The 27,605-nt window shown below is 38.2% G+C and overlaps 2 protein-coding genes and 1 long non-coding RNA gene across 4 annotated transcripts in view; 2 read left to right on the plus strand and 1 right to left on the minus strand.

The window, feature by feature from the left end:
* mnd1 (meiotic nuclear divisions 1 homolog (S. cerevisiae)) overlaps positions 1–9,237 on the plus strand; it is an 18,888-nt gene extending 9,651 nt beyond the window's left edge. The window contains exons 7-8 of the mRNA XM_067585109.1: positions 4,995–5,039; positions 7,910–9,237. Of these exons, the coding sequence (XP_067441210.1) occupies positions 4,995–5,039; positions 7,910–8,016 (152 nt within the window). The 3' untranslated portion in view covers positions 8,017–9,237. The remainder of the gene's footprint in view (positions 1–4,994; positions 5,040–7,909) is intronic.
* Positions 9,238–10,719: 1,482 nt separating this feature from the next.
* LOC137179978 (uncharacterized) lies at positions 10,720–12,392 on the minus strand. Its single transcript, XR_010927900.1, has 2 exons — positions 11,668–12,392; positions 10,720–11,566 (listed from the first exon to the last, which is right to left on the minus strand). It is a non-coding gene; the product is annotated as an uncharacterized lncRNA (long non-coding RNA).
* The window catches only part of tmem131l (transmembrane 131 like), a 41,815-nt gene continuing 25,711 nt past the window's right edge, over positions 11,502–27,605 (plus strand). For both annotated transcript variants that reach the window (XM_067585099.1, XM_067585101.1), the window contains exons 1-3: positions 11,502–11,655; positions 12,399–12,472; positions 17,358–17,401. In XM_067585099.1, coding sequence (XP_067441200.1) covers positions 11,532–11,655; positions 12,399–12,472; positions 17,358–17,401 — 242 coding nt within the window. In that variant the 5' untranslated portion in view covers positions 11,502–11,531. The remainder of the gene's footprint in view (positions 11,656–12,398; positions 12,473–17,357; positions 17,402–27,605) is intronic.

Here is a 27,605-nt window from a genome sequence, read left to right on the forward strand (position 1 = left end):
GTAACTGTTTTTATTGATTCTCTGTTGATTGTGGCTGTCTGGCCTTAGATGTGTTGTTTCTATTTGCTGATTGTTTGCTTGTCTGATGATGAATGTCTCTTGTTCTCAGGTCTCTCTTGAAAAAGAGATGTCAATCTCAATGAGACTACCTGATTAAATAAAATATTTTTAAAAAAATGTCACATACTGTACAGGCTAAATATAAGAATTCAAAATGCCAACATATTCTTTAACATTGTTGAGTTGGGACCCAGTGGAATAACTCCATAATCACATTGTTAAACCTTACCGAACGTCTGCCTCCACTTCTTGTGATAAAGTCACTGTCAAATTTAATCATGGCAACTGCTGTTGGACGCCAATCACCGGAGACGTCAGGGTTTTTTCAGCTATATGAAGTGTAACTCTGATTTGTGGCAGGGATTTTCGTTGATATAGTGAAAGTTGATGCCGCCACCCCCCCCCCCCCCACCCCCCCTCCCCTCTTTCTGGATTTGGCCCTCCTCATGAAAGCTGAGGCTATGGCAAAACATCAAGTCTCTCAACTCTGCATCTGTTCTGCTCAGGCTTGTTGTACCTGTATGACAGACAGTGAAAGTCATTTAACATAAAGCAGATAAATATAAAAGAAATAAACATGACACACCCAGATTCAATAGATAAACTAATTAGTGTTCCAGGGAGAGGACAAACTTTCTCTAACCGTCAATAGAGAGTCTCTTGTGCTTTGTTTTCATACTTCTTGCTGTCTCGGCTTGCCTACAGGTTTTCTTATTTTCCTCTTTCCCTAAAGCTTTTTGAACTGCCAGGTACACCACATGCACACAGAGCTCTGTTACAGATAACCATCTCCCCTCAGTGAACCATGATTTGTATCCTGAAAGCTGTGTGCAGCTATGCAGAGAGCGTAAGACATCATGCTGTATACGCAGCTGAGGGGTTTGGACTGAACTTGCAGAATGGGCTCAGGCCTGTTCATACATATAGGATAACTGTTGACATCATGTTCACGACATCGCAAATGTCCGTTGAGACTCTTGGGCACAATAACATGATAACAAATATTTAACCTTCAATGTTTTTGGCTGTTTTGGGGATTTTTAGAAAAGGATTGTGAAAGCATGACTTACTTCCTTAACTTTACCTCTCTTCACATGAAACCAGACCCACACTACTATTTGTTATACTAATTTTTTAGTATACATTTGCATATTGGATTTCTTTTTAGATGTCTTTTGCCTTGAGTATGTTTGACAATGGTTACCACACCCATGGATACTGTTAAGATGTTGTGGTAACCACCAAACACTTGGACAAATCCAATCGAAACCAAAATTTATCTCTTAATATTTAAATAAATTAGTGGATTGGAGTCTGAGTGTAAGTGTTTTTAGATCAGACCAAAGTATGAATAAAATTCTCTTTGTATTCTATTTGTATTACCGCAGAGAATACTAGAAGAAGTGCCAACGAGAGAGCGGACAGACAGTGTTTTAGTTGGATTCCTCAATGTTTGACAGTGGTTACCTCACTCATAGATACCAATAAGCTGTTGTAGTAACAGGTGGGTTTTTAAAAACCACCAAACATGGAAATGGCAAATCGCAGCCATGAGCTTGGCAGGAACGACATTACGTGAGGAGACAAGCAAGTTAAAAAGCTGCACATGTATTCAACCATTTTATTTACAAACATATTGAAGTGAAACCATAAAAGTACACAGAGTCATTCATGGTTTTTGGATTTCAAAAAAAAAAAAGATATCTAAAATGACTTGTTTACCAAACACAAACTTGTTTTTTAGTCTTTTTTCTTTTCCATTTATTCTGACTCAATATGGGTTGTATTGAACTACCATGTCTTATATTGTGGCATAATTTATCAGTGTGCATTGTATTTATTATGGGACTTTTTTAACATCTGACCAGGGACAAGATAAAAATGAGCCTTTTAGGCCTTTTAGCTCCAATTTATTCACAATTCCTTCTTTCAGTTGATCAGTGAACAATGTCCCTGTCAAATAAATTAATAAAAGAGGAGGTAAGCAAACCAAAACCAAAAGTCAAAGCTCAGCAGGCAGGTCTCTGTGGTGGTTGGTAAAAAGTCAATGATTGTGTTTCGTTTGGCTTCAAAATTGTTGGCCATAAGTATCTAAAATAACAACATCTCCAGCTCCATGAGTCACAAGTTATTCACTTCAATCCCTCCTACTTGCAGCTGCTATTTATCTTTGTGAAAATACATTTTTCATTGAAAATACATTTTTCATGTATAGGTGAAATACATTTCACCTATACAGTAGAAATGCGCAATTTATTTTTGAAATTGGTGCCTTATGACTAGAGAAAACTGAGAAAAAGGCTGTAGATTTCCTATATCGCTCTCCAAGGGGAATCCTACAACAACCAGAATGTTTTTCCTCATCGAGTCTGGATATATCGTACCAGTGTGCAAGGATCATAAAACAAACACTGGAGTTAGTTATGTGGATCAATGCAAACTTACTGAGAGTTGCACACAAGCCAGAGCCAGAGCTGCCAGAGCTGCAGGTGGGCAGCCTGCTGTCTTCATTTCAGCTCGGTTTGGGAAAGTATCGTGGACGAAGAGGTGAAAAACTGGGAGCAGAGACAGTTTTTTTTGTTTGTTTGTTTCCCTATTTTGGATGACAAGGAACTGGGACTTAAGTGCTCAAGCTGAATGCAGCCGCATAAGTTACGGGTTACACAGTCGCTGTGGTTCGGTTCTGTATTCAGAGTTGGCAAAGTCCGATATAACAGTCTGTCGGAAAACAAAGTCAGGTTTACCAAAACACTGAGAAGTTTGTTGCAGCACAGAGCTTTCAGTTCTGTCTCCATTCACCTCACCGGTCGATACTGCAGCACCTCTCTTTCTTACAGCTGCCATAGTCACTTCTTCCTCCACACTCTGTTGTGTCTGATTCCACAGCGCTATATTCGGCCTCATAAGTTGTAATAATATCGCCACATATCTGCTCCAACATTATATTGTAAAGCTACTTGTTTGTTTGTGTTAGATTCAGCTTTTCTGTCCACCTGAGGCTCAAAATTCTCTGGTTGGTTGTCGGTGCAATCACAGAGAAACTCAGCAGCTGAAGTTTGTGTATCAGGCTGCGGCTGGTGGTCACTTCCCCCTCCACACTCTGTTGTGTCTGATTCCACAGCGCTATATTCAGCCTTCAATAATGAAACTGGTTTTCTTCCAAATATGTTGATATTTTAAAGTAGTTAGTATGACATTTTAGTGTCTGCTTTTCACTATTGCTATCATAACGTGGTAGATGGAGTGTTTTGGGAGACTCACCTTTGACCGTCTTTGAAGGCACCACTACAGAAAATCAGAGGCGGAGACTGGAAAACCAAGCTGAAACAGCCGTAGGTCTTCCTTGTCCCAAACTACGTCACTGTACACATGAAATGACAGCGCCGGTGCCGAAAGAACAACAGATTTTGCAGCTGCGCCCCAGAGACACAGAAAACATTAACAACAGTTGTTTTTTTTTTCACACTATGTCCCTAGTTCGAATAGGATTGAAAACCACCATACAGGCGGTGTGGAGAAAATGTCATCTCGAGGCTCAGGCAACAACCCTACCGGATATTTTTTGCTGAGCACTGATATTGATCAAGTCCTTGGACTAGCTCCCTCCTGTGATTTTTCATGAAGGACAAATCGAGGAGAAATCTGCCAAACCTGCTGTAAATTGAGCCTGGCCCTAAAATAGTTTGTATTGGCTGGATTTTATGATGCCGCAGCCCAACCCAGCAGCCAAAGAAGTGTCTGTGGACAGTTTATATGAATTCAGCAAAAGGATATTTTTAACTACTGGTATAAAGGTAAAGTGATTATTCCAGGTGCTTAGCAACTTAATGATATTAGCTGCTGTTGTTTTGAGTGTTCAGTTTTACAGGTCACCAAATATGTCACTCAAAACTCTAGAGCTATCCAGTTAGAGCACATTATTCAGCTCTATTTCAGGTTTCTAGACAAGCTTTTTTCAGCTACAGCTGCAAGGGGATGTGTAGGCTGAACTGTCCACTTTAATTTAATAGTAAACCACCAAATGTTCATACAGTATACTTAAGCCAGCCATTGTTTGCTGCCAGACCTTCATTCATGTCCACACTGCCTGTTTTGTTTCTGTCTTATGTTTAGTTTTGTTTTTATTTATGTACTGAACTCACATTAGTTGCAGAAAACCTTTTTCTTCTCTAAAGACAACACACTCATCTGGTCTTCTACATTAAGCATTTGTTTGGCCTATTTTACATATGTACAGTATGTGAGTCTCGCTCATAAACATGAGTCACAAACCAAACAAAGCTTAGTAAATGGGTCACGCTGTATGGATTTGCAACACAAAATGGATGATGATGTTCTGTTTCTCTTGTCTGTAACTTAACACTTTGTCATCTTTTCACACAGCGTTAATAAGTGTAACTCATCGTCTCACTGATAGTCTTTTCATAAAGGAAATGTGCCGATGCTTTGTTCTGAGCAACATGTGCAAAACTGACAACTAAATGGAATAGTTTTGCATTTGAAAGAATCTACTGGCCCAATAAAATGAAACTTTCTTACATGATTCATAAATTATTATAGTTCGCTCTTTATGTACACTGTGTATTTTTATGTTACCAGGAAAACCTCAGTGAGATTAAAAAATCTCTTTCGCAAGAATGTCCTGGCCAAGACATGCAGCAACATAAAGTTTCAAACGACTTTAAAAACAAGTGAGACAGAGAGATCTATCACAGCCACGCGTTAGTCAGTATAAATTAATAAAATCATGAATAAAATTACAATCAAAGAGATAATAAAAATACAACCTTAAAACTAGAATTGAACTGAAAAACGGCAGCAATTTGAACTGAAAAAACATTAAAAACCTCCTAGCAAGCACCCTGACATTGACAGATAGATGATGATGTGTTCTGCAGCAAAGCTGTAAATCTGACATGGATTTTGTTTTGCAGGAAAATCAAATGTGGTAGCAAAAGACGCAGTTTCCAGATGGACAGGTAAGTTATCTTTTTTTTTTTTTTTAAATACACACACACATACTACGTCTGATTTCAAATATTTTCGCTCATAAAATATCTAAAAATCACTGTGGCAGGGCTTATTCCATAGATTACTCTCTAAAGCAGTCAAAGTGAAATACACTTGAAAGTGAATGCTGTGAGGGCACTTTGTGTTTAGCATGTCACTTCCTGGTAGTCAGCACGTAGGCTCTCTGTGTGCATGCGTTGACCTGAGCTGTAACCTTGGAGACAGCTGACATTAGGGGATCATGGTAACCAGCAAGGCCTCTGGTGTTTTGACTCTTCGGGTCAACATAGCCTGTTACTGGTCTGGTCGGCATATTTTTGTTTTACTTGTATAGAATTATACTAATTTTAAGAAACAATGAGTCATATTTGCTCCATGACTTGTATTTCCCTCATCTGGAGTGGACGGTACTAAACAGACACGCCTTAGTTAGCATTGAGCATAAAAGTGTTTTGTCTATAACGGCTGTCTGAGAACAAGCTAAATTAAAGTTTTTACTACAAAATGTGATGTTTTCATATCAGCTTTTATGTTACAACTACCAGTATTAGTTTGCTCTGTTTACAGCATTAGTTATTTTCTCCTTGGAAACGTTGTATGTCTACTTTTTCCAGGCTTGCTGGAAAAAGTGGCTGCATTTTCCCTTTTTAAACAAAACATTAAATATGGACTGCTGTTGATTTTCCTGCTACTGTATGTAGCTGGCATTACTTCAGTGTACCAAAACACTGTTTCTGTCTAGTCTAGCAGGTCACAACAACAAACCCCTGCAGGTTTTAAATAACAACCCTGTTTGATGTCTTGAATTTTCCTGTATCCCGCATTTTGTTCTGTAAAAAACTTAACTTTCAAATATGTTGTGTGGCTTTAATCTGTAGCTTCGTCACACTGATGGACCCACACGTAAAGACACAGCGGCATACAAGCCCTGACACAGTTAATCACCAGCGCTTCAACTACATATTTAAGTTATCCTAAAAGGACTGAAGTGAAAGGCATTACTAATAGCGTGATTCAGAGTATATTGACTCTAGCTCTTGATAAGACAGGCATTTATCCACAGGAAGCCATTTGATTTAGTCATAAGGTGTGTGACACATCAACAGTTTTCAACACGTCTCACGAATCCCCCTCAAAAAAGCACTTCCCTTAAATTCATAGCAACTGGTTTTAGACTATGAAATAAACCGCAATAAAACGTACGTACGTGGTAATTAGTACCATGTTGAACATTATTTTAGCCATAACTTTTTTCCACAGATGACTTTTTTTTTTTTGCACAGAGAGTAGACAAAGCACAGGTGTAAATAATAAAATGAATGATGACTGAATTCCATTTAGCTGCTTCAGTTTCAGGGTCCTGGTATTTGCATGTTGGCTCACTGTCACACTGTCATGGTTTACTGGGACACTTAAAAAGAACGGAGCCGTCATTATTAGTAACAGCTGCGCTTTTTCTTAGAATAACAAGTCAAAATGTCTGCTGAGGAAAAAGGCCTATTTGTGGGCTTATAAGGTGTTGAGTGAATGCACCAGTGTTTGATTAATTGTGTATTTATGTCCTTATTGACTGTATTGAAGTGTTATGCTTGTATAACTTTGATATACAAAAAGGTTTTCTCACATCAGACAGCCAAGGTAAACTCCATTTAAGAGATATTTTATTCTAAATTATCTGCTTTCATAACAGTTTATACTACAGTCAACCAGGATTTAAGTGGAAAGATCTCATTTTTTACAGAGGACATTTTGACATGTCACAGTAGGAAAAGCACAGATGTAAATGATATTATTAATGGCAGAATCCTATTTTGCTGCTTCAGTTTCAGGGTCCTTGTATTGTGTTACTGATGATCAATAAATGTCCAAAATCTCAGTTTACTGCTCACCATATAGTAAACAACTGAGTGTCTATTACAGGGAGAAGAGAGAGTAGTCTGTAGCTGCATGAACCATCATCACGAATATTAACTTATGCAAGAATTTTCTAAGATCAGACAACAACTAATTGACTAATGCACGAATCTGATTGAATAATTAATTGATTAGTCGAAAATTCATCTGCAACTATTATGATAATCATGTAATTGTTTCAGTAATTTTATGGACCGTTGATCCCACAAAACAATATATTTGAAGTCAACATGGATTCTAGGAAATTATGACAGCAATTTGTCACTATTTTTTAGAGATTTTATAGACAAAATTATCGTTTTTTAATTGAGAAAACAATCAGCAGATTATTCAAAAATGAAAATAATTGTTAGTTGCAACCCTACTGCAAATATTTCCCTCCTCTTGAGGGTTTGAATGAAGGTGTCAAAGAAGTTGCCAAAGAGAGATCAGTGAATAAATTAATAAACAAACACGCAATTACATCTTAATCAGGGACATTTGTAGACACACTGAAATGTTTCCCATCCACAAATCTACCCGAAAGATATATCATATACAAAATAGCTATATACCCGTTTCATCTGTTAGCATCAGAAATTGGAGCCGCAGCACAGAGGAGTGTCCCGTCCTCATTAAGACCCTCCAGATTCACTCTAATTGCCCAAAATTACTTCCAGGTGTTGTTTCCTGGTGGGAAATCTCTGTGCAGAGGAAGTGAAAATCAACTGTTCAGCCAAAACAACTCAACTGTCACCAAAACAGCAGCGAGCAAGTGCTTCAGAGAAATGAGACAGATGGACTAAACTATCATTCGCACGTCAAAGGATATTTTCATAATCCCAGACTGATTGACTGTGTTATAATACAGCATAAGTCTGGAGGGCAGGTGCATCAGTGTATTTCACCTCACTAAACAAAGATTTCTTTTGATTTGTGTTTTCAGACAATATTTTTGCCATCAAGTCATGGACAAAGAAGAAGTTCGCCTTCGATGACAGCCGCATTAATAAAGCCTTTGGGATCCCTGAGGACTTTGACTACATGGACTGACTTCCATCATAGCTCACAGTGGTATCCTGACACACTATGAGAGGAAAAAAATAACAGTTTAAGCTTCAGTTTGAAGCTGGCATACCTGGTCTCTGCATTGCTAGTTTCTGTTATTTGTGTTAAAGTGAAAATAAATGCAGAAGGCCTGGGGTGGGCTTTGAATAAGGACGGATATCAGCAATTTCGCTGTAACAGATGGACTTTATCAGCAGATATGTTGCTTTGGTGCAACCAGAGAAGAGACTGGACCAACCATTAGTGGCTGTGAGGGGTGAGGGGGGGCTCTGTGATAAACACAACTTAGCAGCCTGACTTTTGGGACACCTGTTTGTATGAAAACTGAGAGGTCCAAGTTGATGATGGAAAGGAATCAACACTTACCACATCTGTGTTGCCAGTTACCTAATTTATATGGTTTAAACAGATGGTTTGGAATCAAATTCATGTGTGCACTTCTTCTCTACATTTTCCCTGTTTTGTTTTTTGAAGTATCCTGACCTCGTTCACAAAAAGTACGCCGGTGATAGGGGAGGGTTAAATTACAGAGGATCTCTTTAAGATTTATTTAAAGTACATTTGCTTTTCGCAGAACCTCTTTTCTCGTTTGTCGCAAATAAAATGTCCCTCTGAGTTTTACAGGTGAATTTCAAAAGTTGCATTCATTCCAAAACTTTGTATTCAGTGTCCAAGTACATTTACATCTGGCCTCCCATCTTTTGTGCTTTCATTTCTTTCGAAATTGCCACTGGAATGTTGTAAAATCTGTCACAAAAGCTCTGCATTTTTGTCAGAGCTGCACAATCACTTTCTGTATGAGCCAAAAAAAAAGGGAACTTTGTTGTCATGACATGTCGAGAATGACTACTGCCCTGCTTTTTTCACTCTACTTTTCTGTCAAACCAGATGCAAAACAGGTAGTTGCGTGTTCTGTGTTTAGTCAGTGACCTAGTTGACAGGCCAAGGTATCTGGGTTCATTGATTTAAATTTCAAATGTGCTCTCTCCATGGTTATCTTACTCATCTTTTTTTTCCCCAGTAGATGAATAGTATCCAAACAGAGTGTTAGTTCTTTGTTGGTTTGATACGTTTCTTAATTCAAGTAATTTTTTTATGTGTAAGTCATTAAAGAAGAATGTGCTGGTATTAAGAGACAATTTGAGTGAGAAATATGTATCTTGGCAAACATATTGTAAGCTACTGATTAAAAGTGTTTTTAAACAAGCAGTTTCCAATTTATAATACTTCCTAATACATATGTTTAATTACTTTTATTGTGATTTCTAGTATGCTATTAGATGTGTTATAATCATAATGTTAAAATATGTATTGTAGCAGCCCTAAGCTCCTTGTTTGAAGTGTACTGGTGACCGTAGCAACAATAATTTAAAAACCCACCAAAATCTGAACGCCTAGCTGTGCTTTTGTTTGGGAGCGACACACCCACAGAGAGCAACCTGAGTGTATGTTCATGTGCGTACCTGCCCGACCTGTCTAAACTATGATTCATGAGTCTGACATGCTGAACGTTAAAGCTCTCCTAGTAGACCCTACATAGTTTTACCTCGCTGTCAATAACATGAAGACAACTATTAATTAATTAATTGCAGCTTCTGCAGTTAAACGTGTGTTTCCTCACAAAAGATCAACAATGCAGTATTTCTGCTGACTAAAGACTTTAAACTATGGTCCCACAAAAGAACATAAGATTATATAACATCAAACCGATGCATAAATAACCTTTATTGCATTCTATCAAGTAGAACAAATAAAGATTTTTACTAATTTCTGCTATATCGGCAAACTACTTCACTGCTCAGTAGTGTCAGTGGTGGAAGAAGTAAACAATACAGCAATATATTAAAAAAACAACAACTCTATTTTAAGTAAAAGTCTTGCATTCAAAATCCTACTTAAGTAGAAACACAGAAGTGTAATCTGTAAAATATGAAAGAACTGGTTCCTCAGAAAATGTCTCTAATAACTGATATATATGACATTACTAGATTGTTATTACTGATGCGTGAATGTTTAATGACTGATATGTAACATTATGAGATTGTTATTACTGATGCGTGAATGTTTAATGACTGATATGTATGACATTATGAGATTGTTATTACTGATGCGTGAATGTTTAAGTAGCATTTAACTGTGTTAGCTAATCAAGGTGGAGCTAGTTTTAACTACTTCATGTACAGTTTGGTAGTTTAGTCCAGTTTTTATAAATATCTAAGGTGTTGTTAAATGATTAATGGAGTTGGAAAGAAATTTGTATTCACTTTTTGAGTTTTCTCATTGCTTTTTTGTGAAATATAGGGTAATTTTACCTCTTTGTGCGTAAAAACCAAACCATCTGAGAAGTTTAGAGGGGAAACTTCTCTGTTGAAATTTCCAACAACACACTGAAACATGACAAAGGGCATCAACTAGACAGTACTTTTCTGTAAGGAGTCACATGCCAAAAAGGTTAACCACGGGTTAAATCTTTAACAATGCATTTTATCTTATAAACATGTTTATTTCATGTACATTTTTAGTTCTTAAAGTATAGTGTATAAGTATAGTGAATATAGCTGTCAGATACACTTAGTGGAGTTAAAAAGTGTATGACTTTTTCCCTAAAATGTAGTGGAATAGAGGTATAAAGTAGTATGAAATGTACTTTAAAAAAAATACTGATGAATAAAGAGACACCATCACAAGTAAAAGTCTTGCACCAGCTTTAGTTACTTGTTACTTTTCAGATTTAGGATTTGACATAACAGAATATATTTTAAATTGTCTGCTCTTTTCTTTTTAAAAAAAAATGTGATATGCACTTTATGTAAAAGGTGCTATATAAAGTGTATTATAAGTGTATTATATAAAAAAACAACACACATACAATATGATGCAGTACTATTACTATTAATCTACCCAAAGTATCTAAAATTGGCTCCACACTGATAAACAGCAACATTAAAATGCTCTTACATGTACTTGTTAGTGACAAAAACAAACAATATAATTTACTATAATAATAATATAACAGTCTAAAAGATGCCAGTCTGGATAATGAGTACTTTGACTTCTGATACTTAAGGTACATTTTGCTTATAATACCTCTGTACTTTTACTTAAGTAAGTAGTATTTTTAGACTTTTACTTAAGTAAACTGCTCCCACCACTGTTGGAAACACTCAAGTATAAGTACCTCAAATGTGTGCTTAAGTGCAGTACTTGAGTAAATGTATGTTTTTTTGTCACTCTCCGCCACTTTGGGCTAAATTATACATGTTTGATGGCTTTTTTTCGCCACATAAGTTTAGTTCACCTCCAGCCACAGACACGTAAACAGTCTTATTGCATAGTGACAGTGGTGTCTGTCTTCACTGTACAGTGTGTTTGAGGCGGGGAGGAGCAGTGGGAGGGAGCTGCTGCTGCTGCTGCTGTTGCTGCTGCTGCTGCTGCTCGGTGAGAGAAAGAAAGACCAACGCAGCGAAACACAAGGTAGGCTGCTAACCGGAGAGGGCAGCATGGCGGGTCTACAGGACTTCCAACAAGGCAGCCACTGTCACAGGAAAACGTGGATCAATATACTATTAGGAATACTTCAATTACTTTTACCCTGCGTGCAGCACGGAGGGGCTCAATTGCAAGGTTTGTACTCACCTTTATGTTCCTTTCGTTTCGTAGGCGACCGTTGCAAAGACGTTAAGTTAGCTAGGTTGACTTGACAGCAAGCGTTATACAGGAAAATTAGTGGCATGCTAAATTATCCAAGCAGCATGTTTAAAAAAAATGGGTGTAAAATGTTTAGAATTCATTTTCAATTAGTGACTTTGCCATGTTTTCTTTTTTTTTTTTTTTTTACCAACTCCGAGGTGGAGACTGTTTTGTCACCCTGCTAGTTCATGCTAGCTGCCAGTTCCCTTCGCTGTTTGGTTAAACACAACGGTAGCTTTCCCCCAGGCAGAGAGAAGTAACGTATTGTCTTGGTCCTCTGCGGTGACTTGTTGTCGCTGTAATAAAAGCCACACAGTGTAGTAAGCTGACTCTACATGGCTCAACAGTCGTGGGTACAGCAGTAGCAAAAGAGATATGTTTTCCAAGTTCGTTAGCCAACGAGCTAACCGTCCTGCTAATCAGTCAGCTAGCAAACAGCCTTTTGTCAGCCTGCCGAGGCGAAGTCATTTCCTCACTTGTTTGTGTCATTATCATCCACGCCGTTTCAGCTTGTGTTATAGTCTGACAATAATAATAATGATTAAGGCACACAGGTTGCAGTCTTATTCTTTTCGACTGCTTAAATCTGATAATTTTACGATATGCAGTCTTGCCCATGTTGCCAAATTTCTCAATCCAACACCTCACTGTTCATTTAATTTTTTGCTCCCACAAAGCTCTGAGTCAGATGTCCACCAGCGTGGTCGAGGTCTGGCAACCAGAGGATGCAGACCCATTAGTCCCACTTCAGGTAATCATACTTTTTTTTTTTTAAGTGTGTTTATGTGGAGGAGGAATTGAGAGTATAAATGTGCACAGATGATCACCTAATGCAGCCAGATGTACGAACACGTGTGTGGTTTGTGCTCCCCCCCCCCCCCCCCCCCCACCCCCTGCATTGTGTTTGGCTTCACTTTGCAACTAGTTGAGTTGCATATTCACTCATTTATGTAAGGAAATACCAGAAAGAATCCACAATTTTGCAATCATAGTTCTTGCAGTTGTATATATTGTTTCCCATTTTTCAATACGTCTCTGAAATGAAACCAGAGCGGGAGGCCACCTGCCATGTGGCTCCTCCTTATTTTCTTTTGTACATAGTGTCCATTGTGGAGTTCAATCGGTTGTACACACTGAGAGCATGTTAGGAATGAGCTATTCTGAACAACACTTCGCACTTCTTTCCTGCTTTTTTTTTTTTTTTAGTTTGCATGTTTTGCCGTAATGCATTTTTTTTAGGGATCTGAGCTACTATTATCCTAAACATTTCCAAGTAGGCGTTTGTGATGATTATGTAATCATGAAGGAAGACCAGCACAAACAGCAGGAGTTTAGTGTTTACTGATAACCTGTCATGAGGTCACCAGCTGACTGTCATGCTACCTGAGGGAGGGAAGGGGGGGTGTGGCATTTTCTGCAGGCCTTTGTAAACAGATGTGAATAGCTTTGATAATGTGGTCTGGAGATAAATGAGAATGATAACGCACCATAGACCAAACCAGTTTGAATACTTTAAGTAGATGTATGAGTCTGTGTTTTCCACAGATGAATAATAGACTTTTTGTAATATTTTATAATTTAGTAAATGAATTAAAGATCTGCCTGCCACAAGTGACATAATTCAACGTAGTTTATTATGTTGCTATGTTTTATAAAGTTTAATAAACTAGCTTTGCAATCTGCACACTAGTAGTTTCCACATAAATGTCCAGACCAGGGTTGATTCAGTATTTAAGATTTTTTTTTTAAAAAATACAATGGTGAAAAGAAAGGAGAAGTAAGTCAGTGTTTAGTGTTGTGTTTTTTTTTTTTTTGTTTGTTTGTTTTCCGTTCATCCCTACTTTGCAAACCGATTGGCAGATGGCAGAATTGTTGACATTGTTGGGTGTCATGTTTAGATAGGCAGCAGTGAATGGAGTGACTGTCTCAGTTACATGGGCGAAGTGAAATAGAGCATGACATGCATGTCTTTCTTCTATACTTCACTCCTGCTGGTGGTCAGCTGGTTGAGTCGCTAATGTTGCTGCGGGCACATTGAAGTGGTGATGCAGGAAGAATAGTGTCATCTGCCGTGATACTTAAATACTTGGAAAATATCAAATTCGGGCTGCAAGAATCACAGCTGAGCAGATATTGTGTGCTTAACTAGAGCTCTTAATTCATCTTTGTCACACACTTTTTACTTATGATTTTGTAAATATTGACTTATGTTTGGCATTAGTGTAAGGATCATGTGGCTAAATAGGAAGCTCCCAGGCCCCCTCATTGTTAGATTAGTTCAGGTTTCCATCTCTTTCATCTGCCTATTTGAGTGGTGTGTTTTGTATACGGACCCTTGCCCTCAATTTTTAAATCCCTGCATTCATCTTAAAATCCCTGCAACTAGAATCCAATTCATTTACAAATGGCGCTGCTCTGATTCTGAATATTCCCTCTGCTTTAACGGCTCATCTGCTGCTACAAGCAGTAACAGCATGTGTTCTGTCATTGTTGTGCTTAATCAGCTGTAAAATCTTGTCTCATTCACTTAAGCCATTAACGTGCCAAGGTTCAGAGATGCTGAAGGATGTAGGACGTCGTGCACAGTGAAATACAGTTGATTCTTTTCAAGCTGCGATCTGTAACATTTGCCATGTTTTGACATGTGGTGTGCAGCTGAAAATCTAATTTTATACTGCAGTATATATGATACAGTAAATTATCTGTAATTTTACTTGAGAAACTGTTGCTTGATAAAATAATGAGATGGGAATGTCTTTTCTGCAGGCACTGCAGACATAACATTATTGAAATAAGGGAGGGAGAGATGATGGACAGAAACTACTTCTTTTTTTGTTAAAGAAATGCTAAAATTCATTCATTGAAAATTATCTGGTTTCTTTAGTTTTTTATGATATCTTTGGGTTGTGGACTGTTTCACCATTTTCTGACATTTTGTAGACCAAACAGCTAATCGATTTATTGAGAAACTAATCAACGTATTAATTGATAATGAAAATAATCGCTCAGTTAGGCAATTAATCTCACAGTAAATGGCGTCCTATCTCCCATCCCTCATTCAGACTGCATTTGAATATGTAATTTCTTTTACTATCAACAACACTATGTTCCTAAAGGTGTGTGTTTGGATTTGTTGTCTAATTAGAGTAGTTTACAGTAGAGAGCAGGTGGAAAGAATGGAGAGATAATGTGCCTTACAGATCATGATCCATAGCAGTGTTGCACAGATATCACGTTTTCCTTGAATAAGTCCTGGATTGGTGTCGTTTTGTAGTGTGATCATGAAACTACAATGGAGGCATAAGGCCTGATATTGTTCCTATGGAAACTGTATGTTCTATGTTTGAAGATGGAGACTGTATGTTCAGTGTTTGAGACCAGAGCTTATCTCTGAAGACCATACATGGTGCACATAAACTACTGCACTGTAGCTAACGGTGTTTGTAGTGCTGTTTGTACTACTGTGTTGTAATTCTCTACCTAGTAAGCCTAATTTCATTTAAAGTAAGTGGTACTCCTTGTGTGCATGTTCATTGTTTATGACATTCATGTGGTAATACTAGGAGGAGTGCATTTTGAAATGTTTTGCAGCATTTTAAAGCATTGCCTCAGGTAATGATGAAACAGAGTCTCTATCTTGCACATTAGCCTTTGTCCCTTAAGAAATTTCTGAGAAGTTGACACTAGAGCTGAAACTAACAGGTATTTTTTTATTATTGATTAATTGATTAGTTGTTTGGTCTGTAAAATTTGAGAAAATGCAGATCACTGTTTCCCAAAGCCCAAGAACATGCCCTCAAATGTCTTATGTCCTGACTAACAGTCCACAAGCCAAAGATATTCAGTTTGCTCTCATAGAGGACTAAAGAAACTAGAAAATATTCATATTTAAGAAGCTGGAACCAGATAAGTTCGGTATTTTTTTCTTAGAAAATAACTCAAGATGCTTAATTGATTATAAGAATAGTTGGTGATTCACTTTCTGTCAATCATCAATCATTGCAGCTATAGTTTACATGCAATTATCACACAAATCAGAGTTTGATCCTGGCCAAAGTATTGCAACAACCAGTCAGATGTCACTTAGCTACCAAATATGGTGCTGGTTAAATTTGCCTCCAAGGAGAGTGAACTGAAAGAAAACTGAGTAGATGCAGTATGTTGACATGCACACTGTAATCTGGTTAGGCAGTGGTTTGAAGTGTGCACATGGTTTAGAGTTGTTAGGTTTACCCAATAACCCGAGGTCACATGATTTGTGTAATAATTGGGTAAATGTATGGAAGCATACTTGGTAGCTTAAAGGAAACATAGTAATAGAGAAAAGTGAAAGAAGAATTGAGGGATGAATGAAAGAAATGAGCCTTTTGATAAATCCCTTCTAGTTAACCAACACACATGCACCTGAAGTTTCTCTCCTGTGTTTTTGTTGATACTTTCAGATATCAGCCTTAGTTTCCTGATCGCTTTCAGCTGTATCATAGCTGTGTTAAGTTACTGCTGATGAAAACATTTCCTGCTGCTGCTGGTTCATATTAAAAGTTTTCCACTGACAAACTAGCAAAAAAGAACTTATAGGAAATTAAATGTGTATAGAGCTGATTTAGCAGAGCTTCGTTAGCGGTGCTATTCTTCGATTAAAAACAAGTTGTCACGCCACGCAACGCTGGTGTTTGGTCAGGAAGTTGCCGGCCTCCTGAACAGACGATAGCCGCCCTACGTCGTGTTACCTTTTTGTCAATTGTCAACAATTTCCTTAGCTTTGGAGGATAACGCAAGTTCACTTTCACAATTGCTTTCATGCCCCTTAGTTCCACTCTTTCTTTTTCTCTTCTCCAGAAGACATCCACTTTCACATCCACTTTCTTCACTGGTAACCATTGGCCTGTAGCTCAAACAACGCTTTGCAATAGGAAATGGTAGTGTACTTTGACGTGCAAGCCAAAAACTGCAGACTGACTGGCTGTTCATGTTTATTTCTGCTGTGTTATCAGCTGTTAGATGTATCCATATCAAGTAAAAAATGTCCAAAGTTTATCATCGTTATTGACATAAATTTTATTGCTATCCCCTTTCAAGATCGTTTTATTGCCCAGCTCTAGTAACCAATAAGTACAGATGTTTTGTTTAGTCACCAATCTTCAGAAATCCTCTATTCATTCAGTAACACTCCAAGCACATTGTGAGATCATGTAGTATACAGCAAACTGAATGTTCATTATTTTATTCTGAGAAATCCAGTATACTCTGCCAACACTGGCACAAATTGCTGCCTGCTGTCTAATTTGGAGTCAGGGTGGAAAAGACGCAGTGCCAGTTTTTAGTTTCCCAAGGCTATTCCAGTTTTCAGCTCTGATTTCCTGGTTTATTTACAGTGAAATCATATTTTATGCAAAATAAACCTATTGACATTTCGAGAAATTACATGCAGTTGCACAGTGGTGATCTATATCAGAGCAGTTAGTGGTGTAACGATGTATATCACTTTGAAAGATTCTGAATATTTGTAGCGAGAAGGCAGGTGGTCTATCATCCCACAGAGCCTCTTGATATGGAGTCTTTCTAGGCCACAGTGTGAAAAAAAGAAAAAAACGTTTACCATATTGTCTGAAGTGTCTTTTTTCTTTCATTTGCAGGTGGAGAAGGAGCGAAGAAAAGATGGTCTTCCACTGGAAGAAAGGTAAGCTTTTTATAGTTAATCTTCTATGGGACACATTTGGGGGTTTTCTCGCATTTGTAATGGATTCGCACATTCATAACAGTCAGAAACCCAAGCGGAAAAGGTGTGGAAGACATTGAAACCGTCTTAACGTTGCTACTTCAAACATCGGTCAGAGGCACTTTATAAAAGTGTATCAACAGTTGTATGAAGTTCATGAAAGGTTTCCACCTGTTCATGAGCAGCACTTGGGAATAGACTTTCCACTAAACCACATCATTATCAACAAACCCCAGACCAACATAGAGATTGAATCATACTGAAGTGTCATCTCATGTATAGTATACAATTATACTGTAGGACACAGAATGAAAGCAGGGCTGTGGCCATGGCTTCAGTTTGTGAATTTTCCCAGTGGAAAAAACGAGCCTACCTCTGCATCACCAAAGAATGATAGTCTGCAAAAGTACAGACTAGAAGTGTTGTTGGGAAAAGTGCTCTAATTTAATGTGAACATATTTTTAAAAAAACAAAGTATAAAATGTAAACTCGGCTCTGTTGAATGATGTATTTAACATGCAGAATTAACACACCGTAGCCGTGGGGTTACATGTTTTTGTATTCACACAGTCAAATAGTATGGTGTGGTTTGAGAGTAATAGGGCTGAGGGTTTCGAGAAAAGGCCTTTAAAAGTCTTCCCCTGTATGCAGGCTAGGTTGTTTATGTTGGTGAGTGAGGGGGTGTGTGACGGAGAGAGTTTGGGGGCGTGTGCTAGAGAGGCACAGAACCAAATTCCTGACTAATTTTAGAACTCCTTGAAAGAAAAAGGAGGGGAGGTCTGTCTTTCCCAGCTGTTTTTGTTCCTGCAGAAAACTGCTCGGAAAATAGATGTTTTCATCAAAGTCCAACAATTCGTGGTATTATTTAGTAATAGGCTGGCAATTGCTGTGATGGCTCAGAAGCAGAGCAATATTTAGGCTTGTTGATCCCTCTTACCGATGTTAAATAAATAGTATACCTATATAATATAGCTTTTGAACCCACTGCTGCTTGTTAATCCTGAGAAGTAATGCCAGAAATGTAAAAGGCCCATCCAGTCATAGAGTATACCGAAGTTCATTGCCAAGAAGTTTATAACTTAACATATCAGGTAGAGTTTGGCTGACCTGTCTGTGCAAGATGTTGTGTAACTTTCATGCTACCTTACTGCTGAGCTATTGAAATGCTGTGATAATATATAACCCAACATGGCACTATCATGCACTTTTGGCACTAATATGAAATTAATTTGATGCACACCGTGTTAGTGCAATCTAACAGAACATTTCATCTCCTGCAAATTTTTGTGGCACCAAACTTTAAAAAATCACTATTTCACAAGTATGTAGTAACAAAGAAGATAAGATTCCCTGTAAGAGGAGGAAATTATCAGTAATAAGTTGTTAGTATTAACAAGAAGTATCAGTGTGAGCATTGTTGCATACATGTACAGCTAAGATTAATCATGCCCTTAATGAGAAAGTGTGATGATTGACGAGCTTGCAGACACAATATTATATAAAGTAATATAAAGTTGCATTAATTTAGATGCAGCAAAGTTTCTGAACGGTGTGGGAATATGGCTATTTTTAAATCCAGGGAGATGAGAGGCAAAGGAGGCTTTGCAGAGCTGGTTGACCTCCAGACCTCCAGAGCTCAGGGCTGTGAAGCCTCTCGTGCCTGGGTTATCAGGCACTTGGCAGGGCTGCCATCACTCTCTCATAGCCTAAAGAGCCAAACAGGCTGCAGAGACAGAGGTCAATGATATCTCTTTCTGAGAACAGTCTCGTGTCAAAAGTTCCTCTTATTGCCTTTATAGCACGTTTACTTAACTCTCCACCACATTCCTTTCTTATAATACCCTTGCTCCTTCATTTGCTTGATTTAAAAATATCTGCCTGACACAAACCTACTGTCTACTATAGTGTTAATAGTGTTGCACAAGTATTACTTTGCCATGTGGTTTACATTTGGTGTCACTATTACTCTTATTGTTTCCCTGTCTTGTACAAATGCTTGTGAACACCGGTTGACCGAAACTCTCCCCTGATCCTAACCTCTCCCCTGAAGCACGGTTGAGGTCACTGCAAACATTGACTTTATTTGAGTTAGATCCAGGGGATCAAATGGCGCCAAACATAACTTGTTATTTTTGTACTGTGGCAGTGGACAGAACCCTTGGACTACAGCTCAGTGGTGTGCTTGTTGAGAGGCTGAGTTTTTTTTCAAGGGCAGCTGCTGTTGAATATAGAGAAAACACTGAGTTACTGACACATATGACACAGGAAATGCTCTCCTCCACCTTGTGAAGAGAACATGAGAACCTGACACTACTAACCATTAAAGACAGTGCAGCATGTTTTCCATTTTGCACTTTAACAATGAATCTTGCTTTCGCATATTAAAACAAATCAGATCTGCATTAGTCAGCATATGTACACACTGCTTTCCTAAACACTTTCTTTTATTCAAGATCACAATAGTCTGTTTTAATTGAATAAATAGCTAGGTGGTGTTAACTGCTGACCTTAGATATCAAACAATAGTACCAGATCTATATCAACTGCCTGTCATCAAGTAAGACTCTTCTGCAGAGGCAGACAACCTCATTTCCCCTTCACATTTGACCCCTCATATGCTCACCCACACACACAGCTTTTCCACTCTGACTAACACTGTTTGACAGGTTATGAATTCACACACAATTAGTACTGCAGAGAGCATGAGAAACAATCACTTGTTACATAATATAGAAGACAGTGTCCCTCTTTATCAAATCAAACTCCACTGCAGGCCTGTTTGTGGTTCTTGGTGTTGTCATATTCCATTTTGATATCATGGGCTAATTCTATAGCAGGGAGAAAGAAAGAGGAAGTGTAACATATTGTCTATTTGCAGGTGGTACACCATGAAGCATAATGACAGTTCAGTCCTTCGGAGCAGGTGAATGAATCGCTGTAACTGGTGGAAAGAGAAGGTGTTTGTTGATAGTGAAAGGCAGACAGTTGGTTGCACTATTCGTCACACAGATGCGGGGAGTGTCGGGTAAAGTAAAGTTATTAATTAAAGAAGCATAAAGTGTTAACACCCACTGACTGCAAACAAACAATCCATCCTGCTGAACAGAGTTGAGTATTGTTTCAATTTTCTTGATTCTGATACTTCTCACTTCTTCAAATCTCAGTTCTGAGTCCAGTAGTTTTTGGAGAGACAAAAAGAACAAATATTTTAAGGACAAAAATTAACCTACCTTTTATTCTTGGCACATTTAGGCTTGGCAACTGTAACAGGAAGGTTTCTTTTTCCTTCATTTATAAAAAATAAATATTACTTTTTGTTGATCATTCCTTACAATAAAAACTATTTAAATAAAAAATGGAAAAATATTATTAAAAAAATATTAGAATATAACAATATTTAACAAACAGTTGTTATGGAAGGAACAACAATGTCAAAGAGAGTGGTTGTCTGCACTGCAAAGTCAACAATTCTTTTGAAGAAGAGTCAGCATGTCGGCCTTCAACGGAAGGATGCATGATTGGGCTGATTGTATCTCCAGCAGTAGAGAAAACCCTCTCACTGGGGGTAGACGAGGCCTGTACACACAGGTATCAGAGGGGTAGGTCTGACAGCAAAGGATACGTGTCTCTCCTGTTCCACCACCAGAGAGCAGGGTCTTCAGAGGTCATTATAGGTGGCATGTCCCTATACATCTTCAGGTCTTTGTAAGTCTTTTCCTGGATGGACAAGGTGCTCTGTATTAGGTTCCTCTTCAGGTCATCGTCTTCTGCAAAAAAGCTCCTCTAAGGGAGTCATCTTGGCCTTCTTGCAGGTTTGAAGCTAAAAGAAAAAATATACTTCAAATTTAGCCATTTATAAGATTTATGCCTGAGATGAAAATCAATACAAAGGACACATAAGATTATTAAGACAATCATATCAAGTATAATTTCAGCATCATGTACTTACAGGTGCAGTCTCATTCTCGCTCTCCTCCCCTCTCTCCTCTTGATCTGGCTGGACTGTCCCCATGTCCCTCTCACCATCACCACACTCACCACACACAAAGGAGTAACACAGGACGTGATGCAGGGGATGAGTATTTGATAATTAAAAGTCTAAATTCAATTCACATGCATAATGAATACGTGCTCTGTTTCTGTAGGATGTGCTGCAGCCAGTATTTTGTCCTTGACCCGGTCCCAGACTGTGTCATCATCCTCCAGTTTATGCTTAAACCGAGGACCCAATGCAGTCGCCCTTCCAAGGAAGGCTCTGACGTTGACACTATGAAATGTAGATCTCTAGTTAGTATAGTAAAACATACTACAATTCTTCTTTTAAGTGATATCCATTGCTTTTAATTATTCTTTTACCTAATATTGCTGGGACAGATCAGACCAGACTGTCTTCTTGCTCCATCAGCTTTTGCAATATGGGAAGAGTCTGCCTGCGGATGGGACTCTTCTCAGTTGAGACACAGAGCTTGGACATGTGCAGAACTTTGCATGAGTTGGACAAAGTCCTCTGCTTTTCTGAAGTCCTCATCCGTTAGTCAAACAAGTCTGTTTTGGGAAGAAGACATTTTCCATGTTCAGAAATCAAATTGTGAATTATCCTTCAATCAAAGAGTAACCCCTTATTATTCCACTTAGCTAGGTAATTGAATTATTCATCATTCATTTCATCCCATTATGCCACCATGGACCACAACACATCACTGCTCTCAAGAGCTGTCATACCTGTCCCTCTCCACTGGCTTTCTCAGCCATTGATCCAAAGAGGCTGCTTGAATCGCAGGATACTGCTCAAGGAACCTCAAGGAGAGTTCCAGCAAGTTCTGACGTCCAAAAGGACAGAATGCTGGGGCAGGCACAATCAATAATGATATTGTTAACTTAAATTTACTAATACTAATACATAGACAATAATATCTGATGGTAAACTTAATGCTGAATAACGATTCTTACTCAGAATGTGTTGCTTCTCTCGGCACACAGTCTTAGCCATGGATGAGCTCTTTATCCACACGATCACATCCCGGATCTTTGCTATCCATTTTGCCACTGAAGTAATTGTGTACAGACTTTGAGCCCCAAGATTAAGTGTCTGTGCAAAGTAGCCTATTTTAATGACATGCAGTCTTTTTACTACCATATCCATGTTGGATGCATTATCCGCTATGATAGCTGCAACTTTTCCCAAACTCATCCAAAATGTTGCCAGTTTCCTTGACTACCACTGCCCCTGTTTGTGCTTTGTAGACAGCTTTTGTTTTGATCTTTTCAAAATCTGATTTTATTTATTTTTTTATGTTTTACCTTATCAGTATTCATTTGAATTCACAACACAATCCGCTCTCAAGGTACCAAATTTGGCACTGGTTGATCTAACATGAATAGGTACTCGGTAGCACTGATAATTCGGTCAGTACCTCTTAAAAGTACCAAGTTCGGTACCCAACCCCATCGAACACGATGCATTCCTTCAGAATCATGCCGTGTTGAAGTAAATGCTTCGTCTTACCGGAGGTACTTCCTCTCTTGAACGAAATATCCTTACTACAGGTGTTGCATTTTGCTGTGTCGTGATCTTTTTTTTAAGTGAAGCTAAGCCAAACCTTCAAGCGTTTGCTGCGGTTAGCTATGGTCCAGGATGTAAACAGAAGTGTCTCTTCTCACATGCTTTGTTGAAGTAGTGCTTCCAACTTGGAACCAGTTCTTGATACCCAACTCTGCTGCTGAAGAGTCTGTCAACAGGACTGTGCTCAGACCACAGCTACTTATGCTGCTGTGAATGTGTAAGATCTCTGCTTACATCTGGTTCACTGTGTGGCATTTGGTCTATTCACAGAATTGAAACATGTATAATGATAAATCAGACTAGGATGTATAAACACAGTTGCTTTGACAATGTCACTATAAAATTAAATTTTCACTGTCAGATTTTTTTCAGTCACTGTAGGCTATAGGCTCAGTTTTAAGAGCCACAGCTATCCCTGGTCTTATGTTGCCTCTGATAAACATGATCTCAGTGAGTTCTACACATTTTACTGATTTTAGTTTTTAAAAAAAAAGAAGGTATTATAGAGATAGAAGTTGATTGATGGAAGGGGCTTTTGTTCAACACAACCTACATCATTTGCCTTTAAACTTGATAGAAAACAAGAGATTTAAGTCATCACAAATTGGAAGCAGTTTACAAGCAACTAAAACCACGTCCAGGGCTTGTGTGATCCAGGTGTGTTAATCAGGTTATGCTTTAATAACTGCCTAAATGACTTTAATTAAGTTACTCTGGTTACCGTGTTATTTTGGATTTTTGCAGTAATCTGGATTGTGTTGATTTGATCATAGATTATTATTGTGCATGTAAGTAGGCTCAGTGGGTGGCCAGTGCCAACGTGGAATATTAGGTTTCTGTGAGAGGCGGTGATGCATATTTTCACACTTCTGCTATTTCTGTGCCGACTATTCAAACAAGTTGCATCCCAGTTTTTCATTACCCATTTCATTACCTCTGTCACCATGACATCAATATCTGCCAGGAGAAATTAGACTCTAGCAACAAAGATGTTGTCCTTTGTTTGTACATTATGCATTGCAAGCTCCTATTGCCCGTTGTGAACATTTATTCCAATTCAATTCAGCCTCTAGTAAATAGTTGTTTAATGTGATGACTGCAGCAGGTACTCCGCCTTGTTAATTCCTTAAGTTGCTGCTTGGTGGGACACCAAGGCAAAAATCAACGCTTATTTATCAACCAAAACGGAAGAAAGATAAAGGGTTGCTTGGGGGTTTTTATCTTTGTCAGTGCTCTTTTCGATTCTGTTGTCTCAGCACTGACCTCTTTTCTTTTTTGCTTCCTTTTCAATTGACTTTGTAGTCTGTGAGTTGCTGCTCAGATAGTGAACCAGTTCATGAGGGCTTTGGCACAGGTGGCAATGTGGGTGAAGCTTGAAAAAAAAAAAAAAAGATATAACCAGAAAACTGTTGCATTTTTAAGCTTAATTCTCCAAGAGAAACCCTGTCGTCTGAAGTCACCACTTATAAATACGGTCTCAGAATCATAAAATCCTCATATTATCTGAAGTTAATAGTCATCAGAAACTTTATTTATAATATTTATTTATAACCGTATTTATAATTACTTGGTTCAGTCATTTTCCAAGCTAAATGCCACTCATTCACTAGTTCCTGCTCCTCTATTGTGGTGACTTTCAGCTTTTCTCTGTTTTACATCATTGTAAACTGAATATCTTTGACATTTTGTACATTAAAGAATCAATCTAGACTATCAGCAGATTAGTCAATAATGAAAATAACAATTAGTTGCGGCCCCAAAATAACGTAGGCCCGAAACACTGTTATTTAAACACTAACCACACTTACCAGAGCAGAAGATATAGGTCCGTACAACACTCTCAGTCCTTCCTGTTAACTGTGGTTGTCCCTATTGTCAACGGGTTGAACAGAGATCAGTTTGATATCCTGCACGTTAATTTCACACAGTTATAAAATGTGTACTGGTTTGTTTGTTTTTTTTGTCAAGTAATAGTCACACTTCAAGATTTTGTGTAGGAATGTGTATTACAGGAAGGATGGATAACCACTACAAATATTGATGCAAATATTGATAAATGTGATTGGCAAATTAGATTGCTGCCTTAACAGGAAATTATCCACTTGAAACATTTCCTAACATTTGCATTTATTATGTAACCTTACAACAATGTACCGTTGCATGTCCATATATGCATGTTCATCATTGAAAGTCTACAGTTGATTCTTTTTTTACCTTTTTATTTTTTCATTAGAAAAGATACAGCATTGCCTTTTTTTTCTTGACATGTATATTACAAGTGTAAGATATTGTGAGTGTTTTGGACATGAAGCTCAATTTATTAATCTTTGCTTATTCAGCGTTGAACAGTCTTGCTATTTAAGTTGCATGAGTGAGTCCATCTGATTTTTTTTTTTTCAGCTGATGTATTTCAGCAGAGGCAAACAATCAAGACTCAGGGTTTTAGGCAAATTACATGTTTCCGGCCATTTTCCTTTTTATCGCGTTGACAGGGGAGTCATGGTGCTTTTCGGCCCTATAACGGATTCATTCAGAGAGTCATTCAAGTCTAGCAGCTGCTTCTTTCCAGTTATTAGGAGTTGCTTTATGAGATAAGTCCCAATAGTGGGGGAATGTGTCAGTAATCACTTATAGTGACAGTATCTCACCGCACCACCCCCATGTTTTTTCAGTCATGGTTGAAACTGTAACTTGCATGTAACATGTTCCATAACAATAATCAGATTCAATTGTTTATGAGATGTTTGTGTAAATGTTTGGAAATGAAAAAAAAAGTCAGTCTTACTTGTAGTCATGTTTTTTTTTAAAATGCTTTGTTTAACAATGACTAGGAATGTAAGGAATGTGATCAATAATCTACAAAGGTGAGATAAAATTTAAAAAACAGCACAACAAAAAGCCTTACCACAAGCAAAGAAACGACACGACATGGTTAACATCAGGAAGAAGGCAGACAAGGTCATTGTTATGTAAGAAAGTGAGTGCCCTTAAGTTGATCTTTGATCTTTCTTTAGAAATTCTATGTCAGTGATGTTCACAAGTGTTTTGAAATCATGCAAGACAGAGCTTGCATTTTGTGCCTTTGCTGTCAATACATTTATTGTGTGTGTGTGCACATGCATGCATAAAATGTGTTGCCTACAAACTGTTTCTTCTTTCATCTGAATTCTATCTGTCTTACATCAGTGTAGATAACACCCTTACATACAAGTTACAGTGTTTCCCACCTCTAGCCTTCCATCAAAATGCACACTGTGGCCACGGCATCGACTTTTTGTCACTTCCTATCCATAGCTGCCATCGTTTCATGGCGTAGCATTGCAAAGATAAGATCCCAGAATGCTATAACTGGCTGTGGCAGATGGCCATCAGTGACTGGTATGAGGAACTGTTACTAATGTGAATAATCACGCCGAGCTCAATTCATGTACTATTTTATCTAGCTAAAATGGCATGAAGAATCTCATAGATGAGGAAATGTTTAACCACTCCCAGTGTGTATTTGTAACCAAATTTAGACTGCTGAGGCTGCCTGTGTGTTTTAAGGAAGTGTCACTGAAGAAACAGTCGTTATGGTATGAATTGGCAAGCTGTAGTGTTGCTTCTGTGGTCTCAGCAGAATGTGGTCCACAGTATTCTCCCTTCCTCCTGCTGCTGTTCACTCTATACTTTACTTTCTTTTTCATGTGTTGGAACATATTCATTATGTGCCACATTTACTGATGTTTTCTGCCTTTTAATGTATTTTTCAATCACAGATAGGACATGTTTCATTTTCTGAAACACATTTAAGAATAGAAAGTCTAACGAGAGATTTGAACCCATTTTCAGTACCCGTGTGCTTCAGATAAACTGAACTTGGTTAGGAAATACTTTTAAAGGTACTACTGTGATCAGATATTTTGCCCATGTCATTCAGTCCCAGAAGTTAGTACTGACAGGAGTGCTTGTCACTGTTAATTCAGGATGAGAAAGTGTTGACTCTCTCTGAGTCTGAGTCTTTACATCCTCTTTACTGCAGCACAGGGTTAGTTGGCGTAGGAGTACGTGCTGTTCTTGGTATTCTGAGTTCCCCACCTGCTCACATATAAACCCAGTTTTCATATCCTGTAACTACTTTTTTTTTTTTTATTCTGCTGTTAGCAGCTGTTAATAAGGATGGTGAAGACCGTCTATCTTGATAATGATGCATTAGCATAGCTTTAGATGCTAGTTTTTAGGACCTTTGTCTGCTTTTCTTATTTTTTTCCCCACAGTAATGAAAACATACAGAAAAGTGACATCCTTATAGATAACCGTATCAGTGGCAGTTATTTTGCTGGTGTGATCCACATGAACACTTCAACCATAGTCCTTCCACTTGATTTCTTCTGTTGGTCAACAGCTGTGTCAGTCTTCTGCCAACAGAGTTCAGTTAAACACACACACAACCCACAAATCAGCTGCTGCTTCCCTGGTTTAAAGCACCCGTTCCCAGAGCTCATTAGCACTGGATGTCACACACACCGTTACAAATGACAACACAGTGGAGCTCCAAAAAGTGGCTGCTCTGTGACCTCATACAATCCAGATTTCCATGACTACATGTTTGTTTTTTGTCTT

The sequence above is a fragment of the Thunnus thynnus genome, chromosome 3, assembly GCF_963924715.1.
Source record: "Thunnus thynnus chromosome 3, fThuThy2.1, whole genome shotgun sequence".
Taxonomy (NCBI): domain Eukaryota; kingdom Metazoa; phylum Chordata; class Actinopteri; order Scombriformes; family Scombridae; genus Thunnus; species Thunnus thynnus.